This window comes from Ictalurus furcatus, chromosome 5 (genome assembly GCF_023375685.1).
Source record: "Ictalurus furcatus strain D&B chromosome 5, Billie_1.0, whole genome shotgun sequence".
NCBI lineage: Eukaryota > Metazoa > Chordata > Actinopteri > Siluriformes > Ictaluridae > Ictalurus > Ictalurus furcatus.
In genome coordinates, this window is record NC_071259.1 from 22,600,953 (window position 1) to 22,615,019 (window position 14,067).

Below are 14,067 nucleotides of genomic sequence, written 5' to 3' on the forward strand. Positions count from 1 at the left end.
ATTTCTGTGCCTTTGATTTTGACCTTGGCAACTATGGCATTTATACTCATTTTGATAAATTATCAAATTCATATCTAAAGCAATAGCCCGAGTGACATTTAGTTCTGCCAGGGCTGCAGGTAGAGCATATCTTCCATGAATACCTAAAAGGTCTGAGTCTCTGAGTCTGTGAAATTGAAGGCAAATGTAATAGTCACTCAAGTAACGTGCAATGTGAAACCTGAACAAAATATTTCAAATGAGTGTGCTTTAAACATCAGATAAGACCATGCAGCTTTCAACACCTCATTTTATTGTCCCAACATTCAAAAGTACAAATAATTCAAACACAACAGTTTATGAAAAAGAAAAAAACATTTACAGCAAGATTTTTTTTTTCTTCCATATTTTGTTTTCCAGTTTCAGAAATGACCTAAACTAGCAAGGATAACATGAAGTCATTCATCGCAGTAATTTGATTAATAATAAGAATAATAAGAATAATAGTAATCATAATAACAATAATCAATAATTGATAGTTAAGTAATAACATAAATAGGAGAGACCAGCTTGGTCCAGTGAACATTTTTTTTTTAATCTTTTTTTGTCTTTAAAGATTTATAGATTCTCAGATAGTAAACAAACACATCTTCAGGAGAAAATGAAAAATGACAAGAGCCTTGTTCCTCACTTGGCCTTCCCTCCTACACTACTGGCTGTTGGTTTCCTATTGGCAGGCTGCCACTATAAGGCGCTACGGGGGGAGAAAGTGAGCCACAGCGATTTGGGCACGTACCACAGAGGCATGGCCCCATGTTCCAAACATCCTCACCCCCCCGCCCCACATACATGCGTGCACACACTCACACAAACACACACACACACACACACACACACACACACACAGACTCACTTGATCCCAGTTATACATAGACTAATGGAGGGTGATGCCATGAGCGAAGAGGAGGAAGTGACGTAGGAAATTAATTCATACATCAGAACAACATTCTACCGGGGTCGTTGCATAATTTAACCTCCCACCTGCGGTGGGGTCTGAGGAGGTCTGTGCTACCGCTCAGCACATGGAGCAGAGGATGGATTGATTTCTGAACAAATGGATGAATGATAAATTGTGTATTAATGCTTCTAAACAGCTAAAGTACTCTAACATTCACAGAAGTTCTATCTCAACATGAGCTGATGCCGTACTCTCAAAGAGCCATTCACTAAATTTACCTCTCAAAATAGACTATATCATAGAAAATATATAATGGGTGTCATCTATCAAATATCATCTTCTTATAGCTATTTCACTTCAACCAGTACAATCAGTGTCAATGTTTTTTTTCTCTTTTTTTTGGAGTTGTGATGTCATATGCAAATGGCTTAAATTAGTTTAAATCAAGGTTAAATTACATTAATCTCCACTGATTGGTCCAATGCAATGAATAATACTCAAACAATTGACATACCATATAATTAATCAAATCAAGGCAGCTGAGCCTAAAACATTGGATGCCATACAAATCCATGAGAAACTATGTTTAAGACCCACATTTTTGCATAAAGTTGGATCACAAAGCAACGGTAGTGTGTGGAGGGAGGGCGGGAAGCGGCTTTTAAAACTACACAAACTTATCACAGGTTATATTGAACCAGAACAACTGTTATAACATTCTATTAAGACTAAACTTTATTGAAAAAGATTTAAAGATTTATGTTTAACAAGACAAGAAAAAAGCAATAGCAAATTTAACTATTGACTAGGTTATGCATAGCGAGTAACTGTTTCTAGTAATAAGGGAAGAGCCTCACCCTCTTGACATTTTTTTCGTTTTTGACTTTTAAACTTTTTTATATTGTAATTTTGATATATTGGTACAAAGCACAAACGTACTAAAATTTCTCAGTGCACAGGACTAATGGAAGAGCGTCTCCCCTAGTCGTTTGTTCCCTTTAGCTCAGAAACACCCCCTCCCTGTACCAGAATCACACAAAAACACAGACAACATAACAACAAATAAATAAATAAATAATCAAGATAAATAAATAATGTAATCAAAAAACAATCAATCAATCAATCAATAAATAAATACATATTTCCAAGAAGCAATTTTTTTTTTTTTTAGGTTTCTTTTGCCGCGGCGGTAAACAAAAAAAAAATGAGTCCAATTTTTCTTTTTTTTTTCCACAAGCGACATGACAACATATTAAACAGGATTCCTCACGAGTTTTCTAAGTAACTGAACCATCACTTCATAAAGTTTTCATATGAAAAAAGACAAGCTCGAACAAAAAACAGTGACAACTCAGATAGATATAGATATTGTAAAACAAATGTAGACTATATATCATCTATTTGTACACAACAAAGAAAGACACATTTGTAATAGATCCTTTGAGGAAACAAATACTAGACTAACAAAACTAGCTAATTATCATTTAATTTTGACAAACGCTGTACACTCAGCAAGTAACCTATATGTCAGCAAGCCAAAGAAAACTTGTTAAGTGATTCTTACAAGGCCCAGATTTGCTCATCTGGCGTCAATGTTGTGAACCAGATGGGGGCCGGCAATTGAAGTAAACAAACCGAAAACAGCAGCTCAATTTAATGCCAACATTGAAGTTTCTTTTTTGTTCTCTAAATAGCACACAGAACAACAAACTTGGATATTTAAGATATGTGACCCATGTAATATAGCACCTACAGTCGATCGCTAAAGGAATTACATCTCGAATGCAATATCACGAACAGAACCATAAGAATGTTATGTTTCCTAAATGGAGAAGTGTGTGCATGTATTACTGATATCCCAAAGACTGACGATGGAAAGAAAATGAGTGGACAATGCGTGGCCTTACTTTGGGCTCTTGACTGTGAGGATGCCTCAGGCCTGGGAAGACCCTATCCCTCGCCTACAGGGGATCGCTGTTGAACAATTACGTGCTATGAAAAATTACCTGCCTGAATTTGCAATCCTTGATAAAACCATCCGTCTACAAAACCATTGCCAATCTGGTTCTCCCCGAAAAACAAACAACCTTTGATCCTAAAAAGTACCACAGCAGAACGAACAAGACAAGGTGGCACCTGACCCCTCCCCCAACCCCTAATTAGCCAGTCAAAATATTTTTCTCTTTTTTTCAAATCCAGATTCATGTAAAAATTCTTCAATAATTATTATTTTAATCATTATTTATAAAAATAGATCTTCTTTCTCTTTATTTTTAAATTTTTTTTTTCTAAACACATTTTCAAGCAAAGAGATCTTCTCTTTGGCAACAGTGTGTGTGTGTGTGTGTGTGTGTGTGTGTGTGTGTGTGTGTGTGTGTGTGTTGTTTTGTCAACAGGAGTGCAAACCCATCCCTTCCCTCTCCCTATCTCCCAATCCCTCGTGAGGAAAGACGTGTTCTGTTTGCAGTACAAAACAAAACAATGTTAGAAATTTCTTTTCCGTTAGAGAAAAGGGATGGTGTCATCCCTGTTAATTTACTTGGGGGATTTAATAATATACACCAAAACAAATGAATGAATGATCACCGATTTGTTAAAAAGAGCCCCCTCCCGTTCTCTTCCCAGGGAGGTGTTATACTAACGACAGTGGATCCGGATTTAAAAGAGAACAAAAGGAAAACCTGAATCAAGAGAGTACAATCAGAAGAAAGGCATTCTCTTCTTTCAAATAAGGGCGGTCTGGTTTTGCTACTGTTTACAGAGAGGAGAAATCAAAGGAACAACCACTAGAACCGAAAGGATATACAACAGAATGCCTGTACCATTTACAGGTCTTCCAAATCATTAATATTTTCCATTTTCAATTTCGTAATACTTAGGCAACATTGGCTTATAGGTCCAAAGTTATATTATAAGCCATATCCAGTCCTGTTTAGTTGGTGGATTGGTTGTGTTCCTGTCTGTTGTAGACTAGCTGTGTGGGCTGAGGTGGGTGTTAGTAGTGGTGTGTTTGACGGGGCTACACGACAGTGGGGAGGGAGTTCAGGACTTGTGGGTCTTGTTGGTCTTGAAGGAGACCTGCAGCACGCGGTCGCCCAGCCGGTACCCGTTCAGACTCGCGATAGCCATTGCCGCCTCGTCGTAGTTCGTCATGGTGACGAAGCCGAACCCTTTGCACTTGTTGGTGTTGAAGTCTCGGATCACCTTGACATTGTTGACGGCACCGAACGGCCCAAACAGCTGCCACAGCACACTTTCGTCTGAGTCTGGAGACAGGTTATAGACGAAGATGCACCAGCCAGTGCCGGTGTGCCCGGGAATGTTCATCCCTACTAGACTGGTCATGCTATCTATGGTGATGGGAGAGAACCTGAAAAGAAAAGAGAGAGAGAGAGAGAGAGAGAGAAAGAGAGAGAAAGAGAGAGAATAGGAGTGAGAGCTCTGTATTAGAAATAAAATGTTTTTTTGCACTGTGGATAATTGGAAAGTCTGGCTGAGTGACCTTAGCAATTTTGCACCAGGTTTAACACACAAGGCTATGCATTACTCGCACATTAGAACACCACATTAACTTTACAAGCTGCCCCTCTGTTATGTTAGCATCTTTCAATCTATTGCTCCTGATTTAAGACGATTTAGAGATTCAATATCTGCTTCGTACTGAAAGGAAGGCGCTTTTGTATGTAGTCTGAAAAGGCTGTACTCTAGACTGTGGGAGGGCCGTATAAAAAAATACCATTCATACAGATACAAGCTCCTTTCTTTCACTGCCTTCCTGAGTGGCTCTATTGGAGAGCCCAAATTGCAGGAACTCATCACATTAATACCTCCCAAATTCATTGGAGATTTGGAATGCAACTGAGTAAATCTGTTCTCATTCCTCTTGTAATCTTTCCTTTTCTACCCCTTTTCTTTCTCTTGATACAGAGATTTGAATGCTCAGTTGACTTCACTTAATTGCCTTTTCCGTTTAAAAGAAACTTCCACTTTAAATAAAAGGTAAATTGGATAAAAGGTTCATTTCATATGCCACCTCTACAGCAATGACTATAGGCATTATTGGGAGTGCTTTAATTGAGATTTCCGCTTTGCTGAAGATCAGATGGCTCTGCCGAAACCTTTGTGGGTAGCGACTAGAAGGTTACGTGTGTGTGTGTGTGCATGTCGGGGTTGGGAGATCGAAAGCAGCAGTCAGCAGGTGGAAAATGCAAGCAATGCTTTCTAGGTGCCTGGCGTTGGGAACACAGTGTATTCCACCCACACCCCCGGCAGCTCTGCAATGTATGACTGTGATCGATAACGTTGTGCAGACTGCAGGGCCAGCCAATTCCCTGCTTCTTGTTTTGCCAAGAATTACTCAGATATTTCATCTGTTCCTTAGCTGCCGTGCCCCAGCAAAGTCGATACGCCTGCTTCTTCTCCCTTTTGTGTCGCGCCGGCCATGTCTCATTATGCAAACAAGGCGTATAATAGCGCATCAGCTTGCTTAAGTTCCCTGACAAGCAACCATCTCATAACTTCAATTACGGCGTGTTTCTGTGTAAATAATGAATCCAGCGCCATTACTCATCTCGGAGAAGAAAAGGTGGGGAGGACAAAAAACGGTCTGCATGGTAATTTGGATGCCAGTCATCTTCAGAACAAGTGTGTGAGGGCCAGCCCAGCTTAACACGAGTGTGGAGGAGGCTCCTGTCTGCTCCAGCAGGGCCGAACGCGCTCTGTTCTATCTACCACATTGAACTGTTGGACAAGGAGTTGCATAGCAACGAGTGACTGACCCTCCCGTACTGTCCACCTTCACCTGCTTCTGCTCACTTCCACAAGCTTGGATTCCTTTGTTAATTACCTCCTGCCATGTGCTCCATGAAAAGCAAAGCATCTCCCTCAGCCCTGCGCTCATTCGAGAAGAAAACAGGATCGTGTGATTCCTGCACAGCTGTCTCCGCCACTTTGACAGCTAATCACATTCGGAGTAAATAATCTGCATGCTTTGTCTCTCTGTTTTGAAAGATGGGCTGTCGCTTCAAATACTCTCTACCTTGTTTGCATATATTGTTTTATTGTATGGGTTTGTTTGATTCACCTTGTGGCTTTTGTAATTATTGCATTCACTCCCTCCCCCACCGGTGTCTGAATCTACGGAACAAATTAGCTACAATGACTTTAAGGGTAGAAACAAGCGAACCTCTCACTGCTATAATCTGTATTCTGGATTTTTTCATGAGGCAGCCATTGTTGGTTTTATAAAGTACTTCATGGTGAGCAAATCTTATATCAAACACATATGCTACTGACACAAAAAAGAGAATTTTATATTGCAGTCACTTTAAGGGAAATATCCTCCATCACAACACATTCATTTTTGTTGAGGAAATGCTGAAATATTTAATAAATCATAAGCACAAAAGGAGCAAAACTGTACATGAGCAAAACCCAGGTGATCAGAGGTTGTGCTAGCTGCAGTGAAACACACTTGTTTCCTGCAGGGATCCAGGAGAACTCTCACCCCCCTCCGCCTCACTCTTACCCTCTCCATCCAAAAATAGGACGGAACATTAAAGGTGCAGGGGGAAGCGTTTACATCAAAATGCCAGGAAACGTTTAATGAGACTCACTGACCAACACTGCTCCCTTTAGCATTTTGTCATTTCATTTGCTTCTGAAGCAGCTTTATAGATTGCAGAAAACTTTACAGATGTCTGATCTGGAAAAACTACTGTAAAAAATACGAGGAACAAGCAAACAGATTTAGTTACACCTATAAGCCATCCGGGGGATTTAGAGCTGTCTGTATTACTGCAACAGGGCTTGCGGGAGTTTGGAATAGTGGTAAATTGCATTGCTGCACTATAAAGATACTAAGCTCAGCGGAGTTTGGGCTCGAGACCCTGAATCCTTTGGCAACCACAGCTCAATACAAGTTACACATAGTAAAACACAGAAAATACCAAAAACTCAAAATTCTGCAGTCATCAGAATCAAACAATGCATACGCTTCACTGAAATTATGAAAGGTAATTTGGATATTTGTAAAGACTAGAGTGGTTGGTGGTTTGAAATCAAGCAGAATCAAGTTAAAATCAAACTTAAGAGACAGGGAAAAAACCTTGAACTGAATCAGATGCAAGTGACTTCAGAAAATGAAGAATCAAACGAAAAAGAAATCATTTTTTCAACATGGACATCTGGCATTCGGTGAAGTTTAATTACCTCTTAACGCCATAGGCCATATTAAGCAAATTGTCCAGCCTGTGAAGAGAAGGAGGGTTCTGATGTTAATGCAAGGCAGATGGTCTACTCACCCACTGGAACTAATGCTAAAGCCCTGACTCGCTGAAGAAGATGCCCATCCAGCAATGGCCCATTACACTGTTCAGCCCCATCAGGCATGTTGCAGAGTCAACCACTACGCTAGCCAAGAATCAGGCACTAACTCTAAGTTGGAAGGCCCACCTGATGCCTGACAGACTCAGAGAAACAGCTAATATAGCCTAAGGCTAAGAGTCTAATGTTGTTATAACCTGAGCATTAACAGCTATCTAATATGTCTTGCTTTAAAATTATATATATATATATATATATATATATATACTCTTTGCTTACCTATGAGATTCTGCCAATGAAAAAAACAAAACAATAAAGGCTAATCATATCTGGCTTTTATCATCTAAAACAAGCTCATTTCTATAGTTAATATTTGAAATTTATCTCACATCATTGTTGCTGAAATCGACCAATTTAACTGCAACTGAGTGAACAGTGTATTATCGGCTATGCTGTGGTGTGTCAATGTAATGGTTTCGTATTTGTGACAGATGACGGAAAACGGATCTGAAGCACTGTGACACAAAGGAAATGTATTAACATCAAATTAACTATCAAAGAATAAATTCATGACATGTTCAGGCTCATGTAGAGATGATATGCTGGCGGAATGAATGACATTGTCTCCAGAGGTTTACACCTTTTAGCGCAAGGGGAAAGTTCAGTAATTTAATATGACATTCGAATGAAGTTTGAGGCAGGACATAATAGGATATTAAATCAAGGTGGTTCTCGTTCTCTCTGTGTCTTTCTCTCACTCTAGTCCTCTCTTTCTTTCTCTCTCTCTCTAGTCTGTTCATTAGCCCTGGTGACCTGCTGGGCTGATGCATTAGACTCTCATCCCCATCAGTCACTCTCATTTTGGGTTCCCGTCTGTTTGGCCACTTCTCGACCTCCATCCCTCATGAGGCCTGCCCCTGTCTTATGTCCCTATTAAGCCTCTTCAAGATGGCCAGCAGGGCTAATTAATGCTTTCCCACAATTCAAACTTTTCCTTACATATACACTCTTACACACACTACGAAGTCATATAGATAGAGTTCACATTAAAAGCCTAATTGTACCATTCAGAGCTGACCTTTCACATCTGTATTTGTAAGTGTCATCAGTGTAAACATGCCTCTGTTCTCAAATGACCCACATGCACACAATTTCAAAATCAGCAACTTAAGGCTTATGATCCACTTGTGCCACAATCAATGAAAATATGTTATATCTGTAACAGCATCATCATCATCATCATCATCAACTTTTTCCTGGATTGACAGGTTTTTTTTCTTCCATATATCAAGCAATTAAGCTAATTTACTGTGTCTACACTGATTACTTTTACTTTTGCTATCCCCTGTTTTTTCATGTTTGCTGCTGTTAACATGGATCTGATATCTGGATAGTGACAACAATGATATATGTATGCGCAGTCAAGTATCGTGTTCAAATAAAATAAAATCCCATTCTTATTACGCTATCAGATGATAACCACCTATCAGCTATGTATCTGATTTAGGACCACCTGAAAGTAGCTCAAATCTGATTTTAAAAAGATCAGACTTTTGTGTTGATACTGGGAAAAAACACTTGCCATATGCCACCTCAAATATGTGAACGTAGCCACATCGATCTTCCTACTATCACAGTGACGGTACTAAATGCAGGCTTCCAGTGTGGTCTATTAGTAAGAAGCCAGCTAATCAATTACAAACTTCAAGCTGGCTTGAAAAAGTCAAGTTTATGGAAAGCTGTTTTATAGTTTTAAACGTCTCTGTAACTAGTCATAAAGGGAGCATGAGGAGTGACCCTTGTACAGGTGGAATGATAAAAAAGCAATGCATATTCATTCGGGATAATGTAGGGAAGTCACTGAGAAGAAAGGGTGAAGTTAAAATGGCAAAAAGTCATTTTAGAGTGTGGCTCAAATGTCATATTTATTTATGTTAGATTACATAGCCATAAGTGATGGCATTTAGTTGGAATGGAAAAGAGTGGGAGGAAGAGGGGATGACAGAATGACAAAAAGAGGAGGGTGGACTGGGCTGTATGGGTAGTTGGGTGGAAGTATCTTGAAAGTAGGAGTGACATCTGTTCTAAATGAAAAGTTACATAAAGTTGCGTTTAATGTTGAAGGAGATCAGAAGAGCAGGAGAGAGAGAGGGAGAAAGAGAGAGAGAGAGAGAGAGAGAGAGAGAGAGAGAGAGAGATAGAGATAGAGAGACAGAGAGAGACAGAGAGACTTTTAATGAGCACTGGCTGACATGCCATGAAGTAGTATATGAAGGTATAGTGGCAAAAAGTGAAATAATTGGATGTGTTTGGAAAATATATAGAGGTCAATAAGAGGAAAAAGGGATAAAACATTCAGGTTTATCATGGTAACACCAGATGAATGGAAGAACAGAAAGCAGTGAAAATTGTGTGTAAAAAGTGTATGAGCACTGGTAGAGAGGCGTGGAATGACAGAGTGATGTGTGGAGGCCAATACACTTTTATGAACATTCTACTATGTATTTCTAATGAAAAATGGGTCTTTTTAAAATGAAATTCATAACTACAAGAGATATCAACACAATAAACATAAGCAACCTGAGGGGGTAAACATGGGTGATATATAGTGCCCTCCACTAATATTGGCACCCTTGGTAAATATGAGCAGAGAAGGCTGTGAAAAAGGCTGTCTTTATTGTTTAACCTTTTGTTTAAAAAAAATCACAAAAATACCCTGCTCTCATGGATATCAAATTGCAAACAAAACACAGGTTTTTCAAAAAAAAAAAATCTTTGTTAAATAAATGTGTGCAACAATTATTGGCACCCTTTTAGTCAACACTTTGTGCTACTCCCTTTGCCAAGATAACAACTCTTAGTCTTCTCCTATAATGCCTGATGAGATTGGAGAATATATAGCAAGGGATCTGAGACCATTCCTCCATACAGAATCACGCTGGTGGACTCTCCTCTTCAGTTCACCCCACAGGTTTTCTATGGGTTTCAAGTCAGGGGACTGGGATGGCCATGGCAGGACCTTGATTTTGTGGTCAGTAAACCATTTTTGTGTTGATTTTGATGTATGTTTTGGATCGCTGTCCTGCTGGAAGATCCAACCATGGCCATATTTTAAGATTTCTGGCAGAGGCAGTCAGGTTTTCATTTAATATCTGTTGATATTTGATAGAGTCCATGATGCCATGAATCCTAACAAAATGTCCAGGTCCTCTGGGAGAAAAACAGTATCAAAATATTAAAGAGCCACCACCATATTTAACCGTGGGCATGAGGTAGTTTTCCATATGGCTACCTCTCTGTGTGCGCCAAAACCACCTCTGGTGTTTATTACCAAAAAGCTCTATTTTGGTTTCATCTGACCATAGAACCTAATCCCATTTGAAGTTCCAATAATGTCTGGCAAACTGAAGATGCTTGAGTTTGTTTTTGGATGAGATTAGAGGCTTTTTTCTTGAAACCCTTCAAAACAACTTGTGGTGATGTTGGTGACTTCGGATTGTAGTTTTGGAGACTTTCTGATCCCAAGAAGCAACTAACTTCTGCAGTTCTAGAGCTGTGATCCTTGGAGATTTTCTGGCCACTCGAACCATCCTCTTCACAGTGTGTTGAGACAATATAGACCCACGTCCTTTTCCAGGTTGATTCATAACATTTCCAGTTGACTGGAACTTCTTAATTATTGCCCTGATGGTGGAAATGGGCATTTTCAATGCTTGTGCTATTTTCATATAGCCACTTCCCATTTTGTGAAGCTCAATAACCTTTTGCCACACATCACATCTATATTCCTTGGTCTTACCCATTGCTTTGAATAGCTAAGGCAATTTGGTCTACCTCAAATTTATACCCGTGTGAAACAGGGAGTCATTGTTGAACAATTTCCTGTTCCTAGTCACCCAGGTATACTAAATTTATTTTTAAATATCAATAGGAATATACTTCAAATATTTTTTTCTCATATGAATTCATAGGGATGCCAATAATTTTTGCACACCTATATTTAACAAAGATTTTTTTTATAAACCTGTGATGTGTTTGCAATTGTTTGATATCCATGAGAGCAGAGTATTTTTGTGAATTTTTTAAACAAAAGATCAAAAGGTTAAACAATAAAGACAATTTCTCACAGCCTTCTTTGCTCATATTTAACAAGCGCATCAATATTAATGGAGGGCACTGTATTTGGTGGTTATAAGCTTGAAAGCCGAGGGTATTCATTTAGAAATGTATACAAATGAAAAGGATATAATAATAATAATAATAATAATAATAATAATAATAATAATAATAATAATATGTAGAAGAACAAAAAATTGCCTGTATCAAGGCAATGCAAGGAGACTTTGGCTTTTTCAAGCCAGCATAATTAGCTAGGCAGGCTGCACTATGGGTAAATTTGTTAATTGGAGGTGCAGAGCAGGCATCTGTATATGAGACATTTTGCAAGCCTATTTGAGCCTAGTTTCACAGTGTGTCTCCAAACAAAGACAACACAATGGCACCTTTCTGTGGCTATGTAATTAATGCAAATGTAAGACATAATTTTCATATCTATTCAGTTATAATTGTTTGCGATGTAAGAGGGATTAATTACTGATTACTGTCACTGACATTACTGTACAGCAGTAATTGGCAAGCATGACACGTTTGTGCTAACACGTGATCCTGAGTCCTTAAACAACAAATCAACAGGTGAGTGTAGTACAAATAAATAAATGCTATTTCATTAAATGAGTGAGGTTTTTGTTTGTGAGTGAGATGGTAACACCGCACCACTAATTCCAACATGGTTTATTATAATGATAATAAGTAAAAGTGTGTAATTTAGCCAGCTGTGGACAGTTGTTAATGGGGACTGGTGAAATGGAGGAGAGAGAACGTGGTGTGAGAAACACAGAATCTTCATGGAGACATTATGAAGGACCACTGTCTTTTATTACAAGCCTTTCACTGCTTTTTCATGTTCAATCTCTCTTTTCTTTTTCAAACAGAAAGGGTCTGGATCACCTCGTGTCAAGCTTGAAATAGAATCGGTGGCCATAAAGTACTGATGAACAAAAAGTATTCTCTAGAATGGGAAAATTACACTTAGAATCTGTGCATTTTCTTTACAGAAGATTCTGTTTTCAAGACAAAAATAAAACCGTGATATTTAGGGATTTAGGATTAACCTACTCTATTACTGTTTTTATTTCTGCAATTAAGATGGGAAACATGTGTGCATTTTTTCCCCATCACTACAGTTAAGCAACAGTGTAACTGGTTTCCTCATTTTGTCTTAATAATAACAGAGCAACCACCAATTTAGTGGATGTTGTATATTACTCACTGGCTTAATAAGACTCTAGAGACAGCATGCAGTAGAATTATAGCAGATTGATAGCTTTAGTGAACAAGTTGCTGGTCTGCAGCCTGGCTGGCTGGCTTTACCTGAACCTCTGGGCTTGGTGGTGCAGGGGCCCAGGATAGCGGCGGTTGGGGGACTGGTAGAGCTGCGAGAGCAAGGCCTGGCTTGTCTTTTGGCTCGGGTTGTTGGCGAATTTCACCGTGATGGGCTCAGCTGCACCGGAGGGCTTCTGTCCATTCAGGCCCTTGATGGCCTCCTCAGCTTCTATTCTCTTATCAAAGCGAATGAAGCCTACACCACGCGAACCACCTGAGGGGCCAAAATAGCACAAACAAGACACAGGCTATGTTTATCACCACTGTCTTTCACATTGCAGGACATCGATACATATACAGTTCTAAAGATGTTTAGAAAATCCCACATGGACTTCCTCACACGAGCAATGCCTTTTTTTTTCTCGCTTAGACGCACAAATATTAGATGCATTCGCAGTGAGATAGGGAAACCGGTCCCCATGACTTGATGTCGGAAATGTTGTGTGACAGTGATGTGTGTTCCATATGTGACAGCTGCTATTGCTGGCATTGTATTATGCAAGCAAGTCGTGAGGGAACAGCTAGATTTCATTGGCCTCCCTGCGTTCTGCCGCTGTCAGGCAGAAGTGTAATTTGTTTTCCTTTTTTCATGAGAGCATGAAGATATTGTATTGGTGCGCTCCTGCCTGCTGATGTGGAAATGGTGTTCGTGGAAACGGTATGTGTGTGTTTGTGTATGTGTATGGGGGTTGGGGCTGGTGATTGTTCCCAGTACTATGTGCGGGTATCGTGTCCCAGTCTGTCTCAAGCTGCGAGGCTTGCACATGCTGACGGCCACACACTACCTCATGGCATGCTGCGTGCGGTGACATTTCTGTGGTTTCCTAGGCAATGTTTTTTTGACCGCCACCTGAAAGTAACACTTAAAAGAGTCTGGCTGGGAGGCCTTTTGTTGGGCTGCTTTTTAATGAGACACTTCCTACTGCTTCAGGGAGGTGAGCAGGAAGACGACTTGTCTACACGGCCATTTGCATAATGCTTGTGTGTGCTTGAATGTGTGTGTGTGTGTGTGTGTGAAATGGTGTATGCATGTGTTCACGATCTGGCATGTCTACACACAAACACACATACCCACTCGTTTTTAGACTGTCACTTCACACTACATTCTTGTTTCTTGTATTGATGGTTTCTGTTTGGGGTTTTCTTGCTGAAGCATACTGTTAGTGCTGTCTTATTGTTACTCCGTCTTAGTATTCAAATCAGACACTTTTGATATATGCAGCTCTGGAAGCAAACATTTGTACGCAGTCTCTTCAACGCAACAAGCTTTCATTCAGCCTGCCTCTGCATTATACACACACACACACACACACACACACATACACGCACGCTCTCTCTCTCTCTACCGCACTGTTTCTCTCTTT

The 14,067-nt window shown here is 39.6% G+C and overlaps 1 protein-coding gene across 6 annotated transcripts in view; it reads right to left on the reverse strand.

Annotated features, from left to right (window-relative positions):
- Positions 1 to 3,979: 3,979 nt before the first annotated feature.
- elavl4 (ELAV like neuron-specific RNA binding protein 4) overlaps positions 3,980 to 14,067 on the reverse strand; it is a 73,429-nt gene continuing 63,341 nt past the window's right edge. For 5 of the 6 annotated variants that reach the window (XM_053625301.1, XM_053625302.1, XM_053625303.1 and 2 more), the window contains 3 exons: positions 12,692 to 12,917; positions 7,148 to 7,186; positions 3,980 to 4,307 (listed from right to left, as the gene is read on the reverse strand). In XM_053625301.1, the coding sequence (XP_053481276.1) occupies positions 3,980 to 4,307; positions 7,148 to 7,186; positions 12,692 to 12,917 (593 nt within the window). Of the gene's footprint in view, positions 4,308 to 7,147; positions 7,187 to 12,611; positions 12,918 to 14,067 lie in introns of those variants that run through there. The other variant, XM_053625304.1, reaches the window with a different exon arrangement.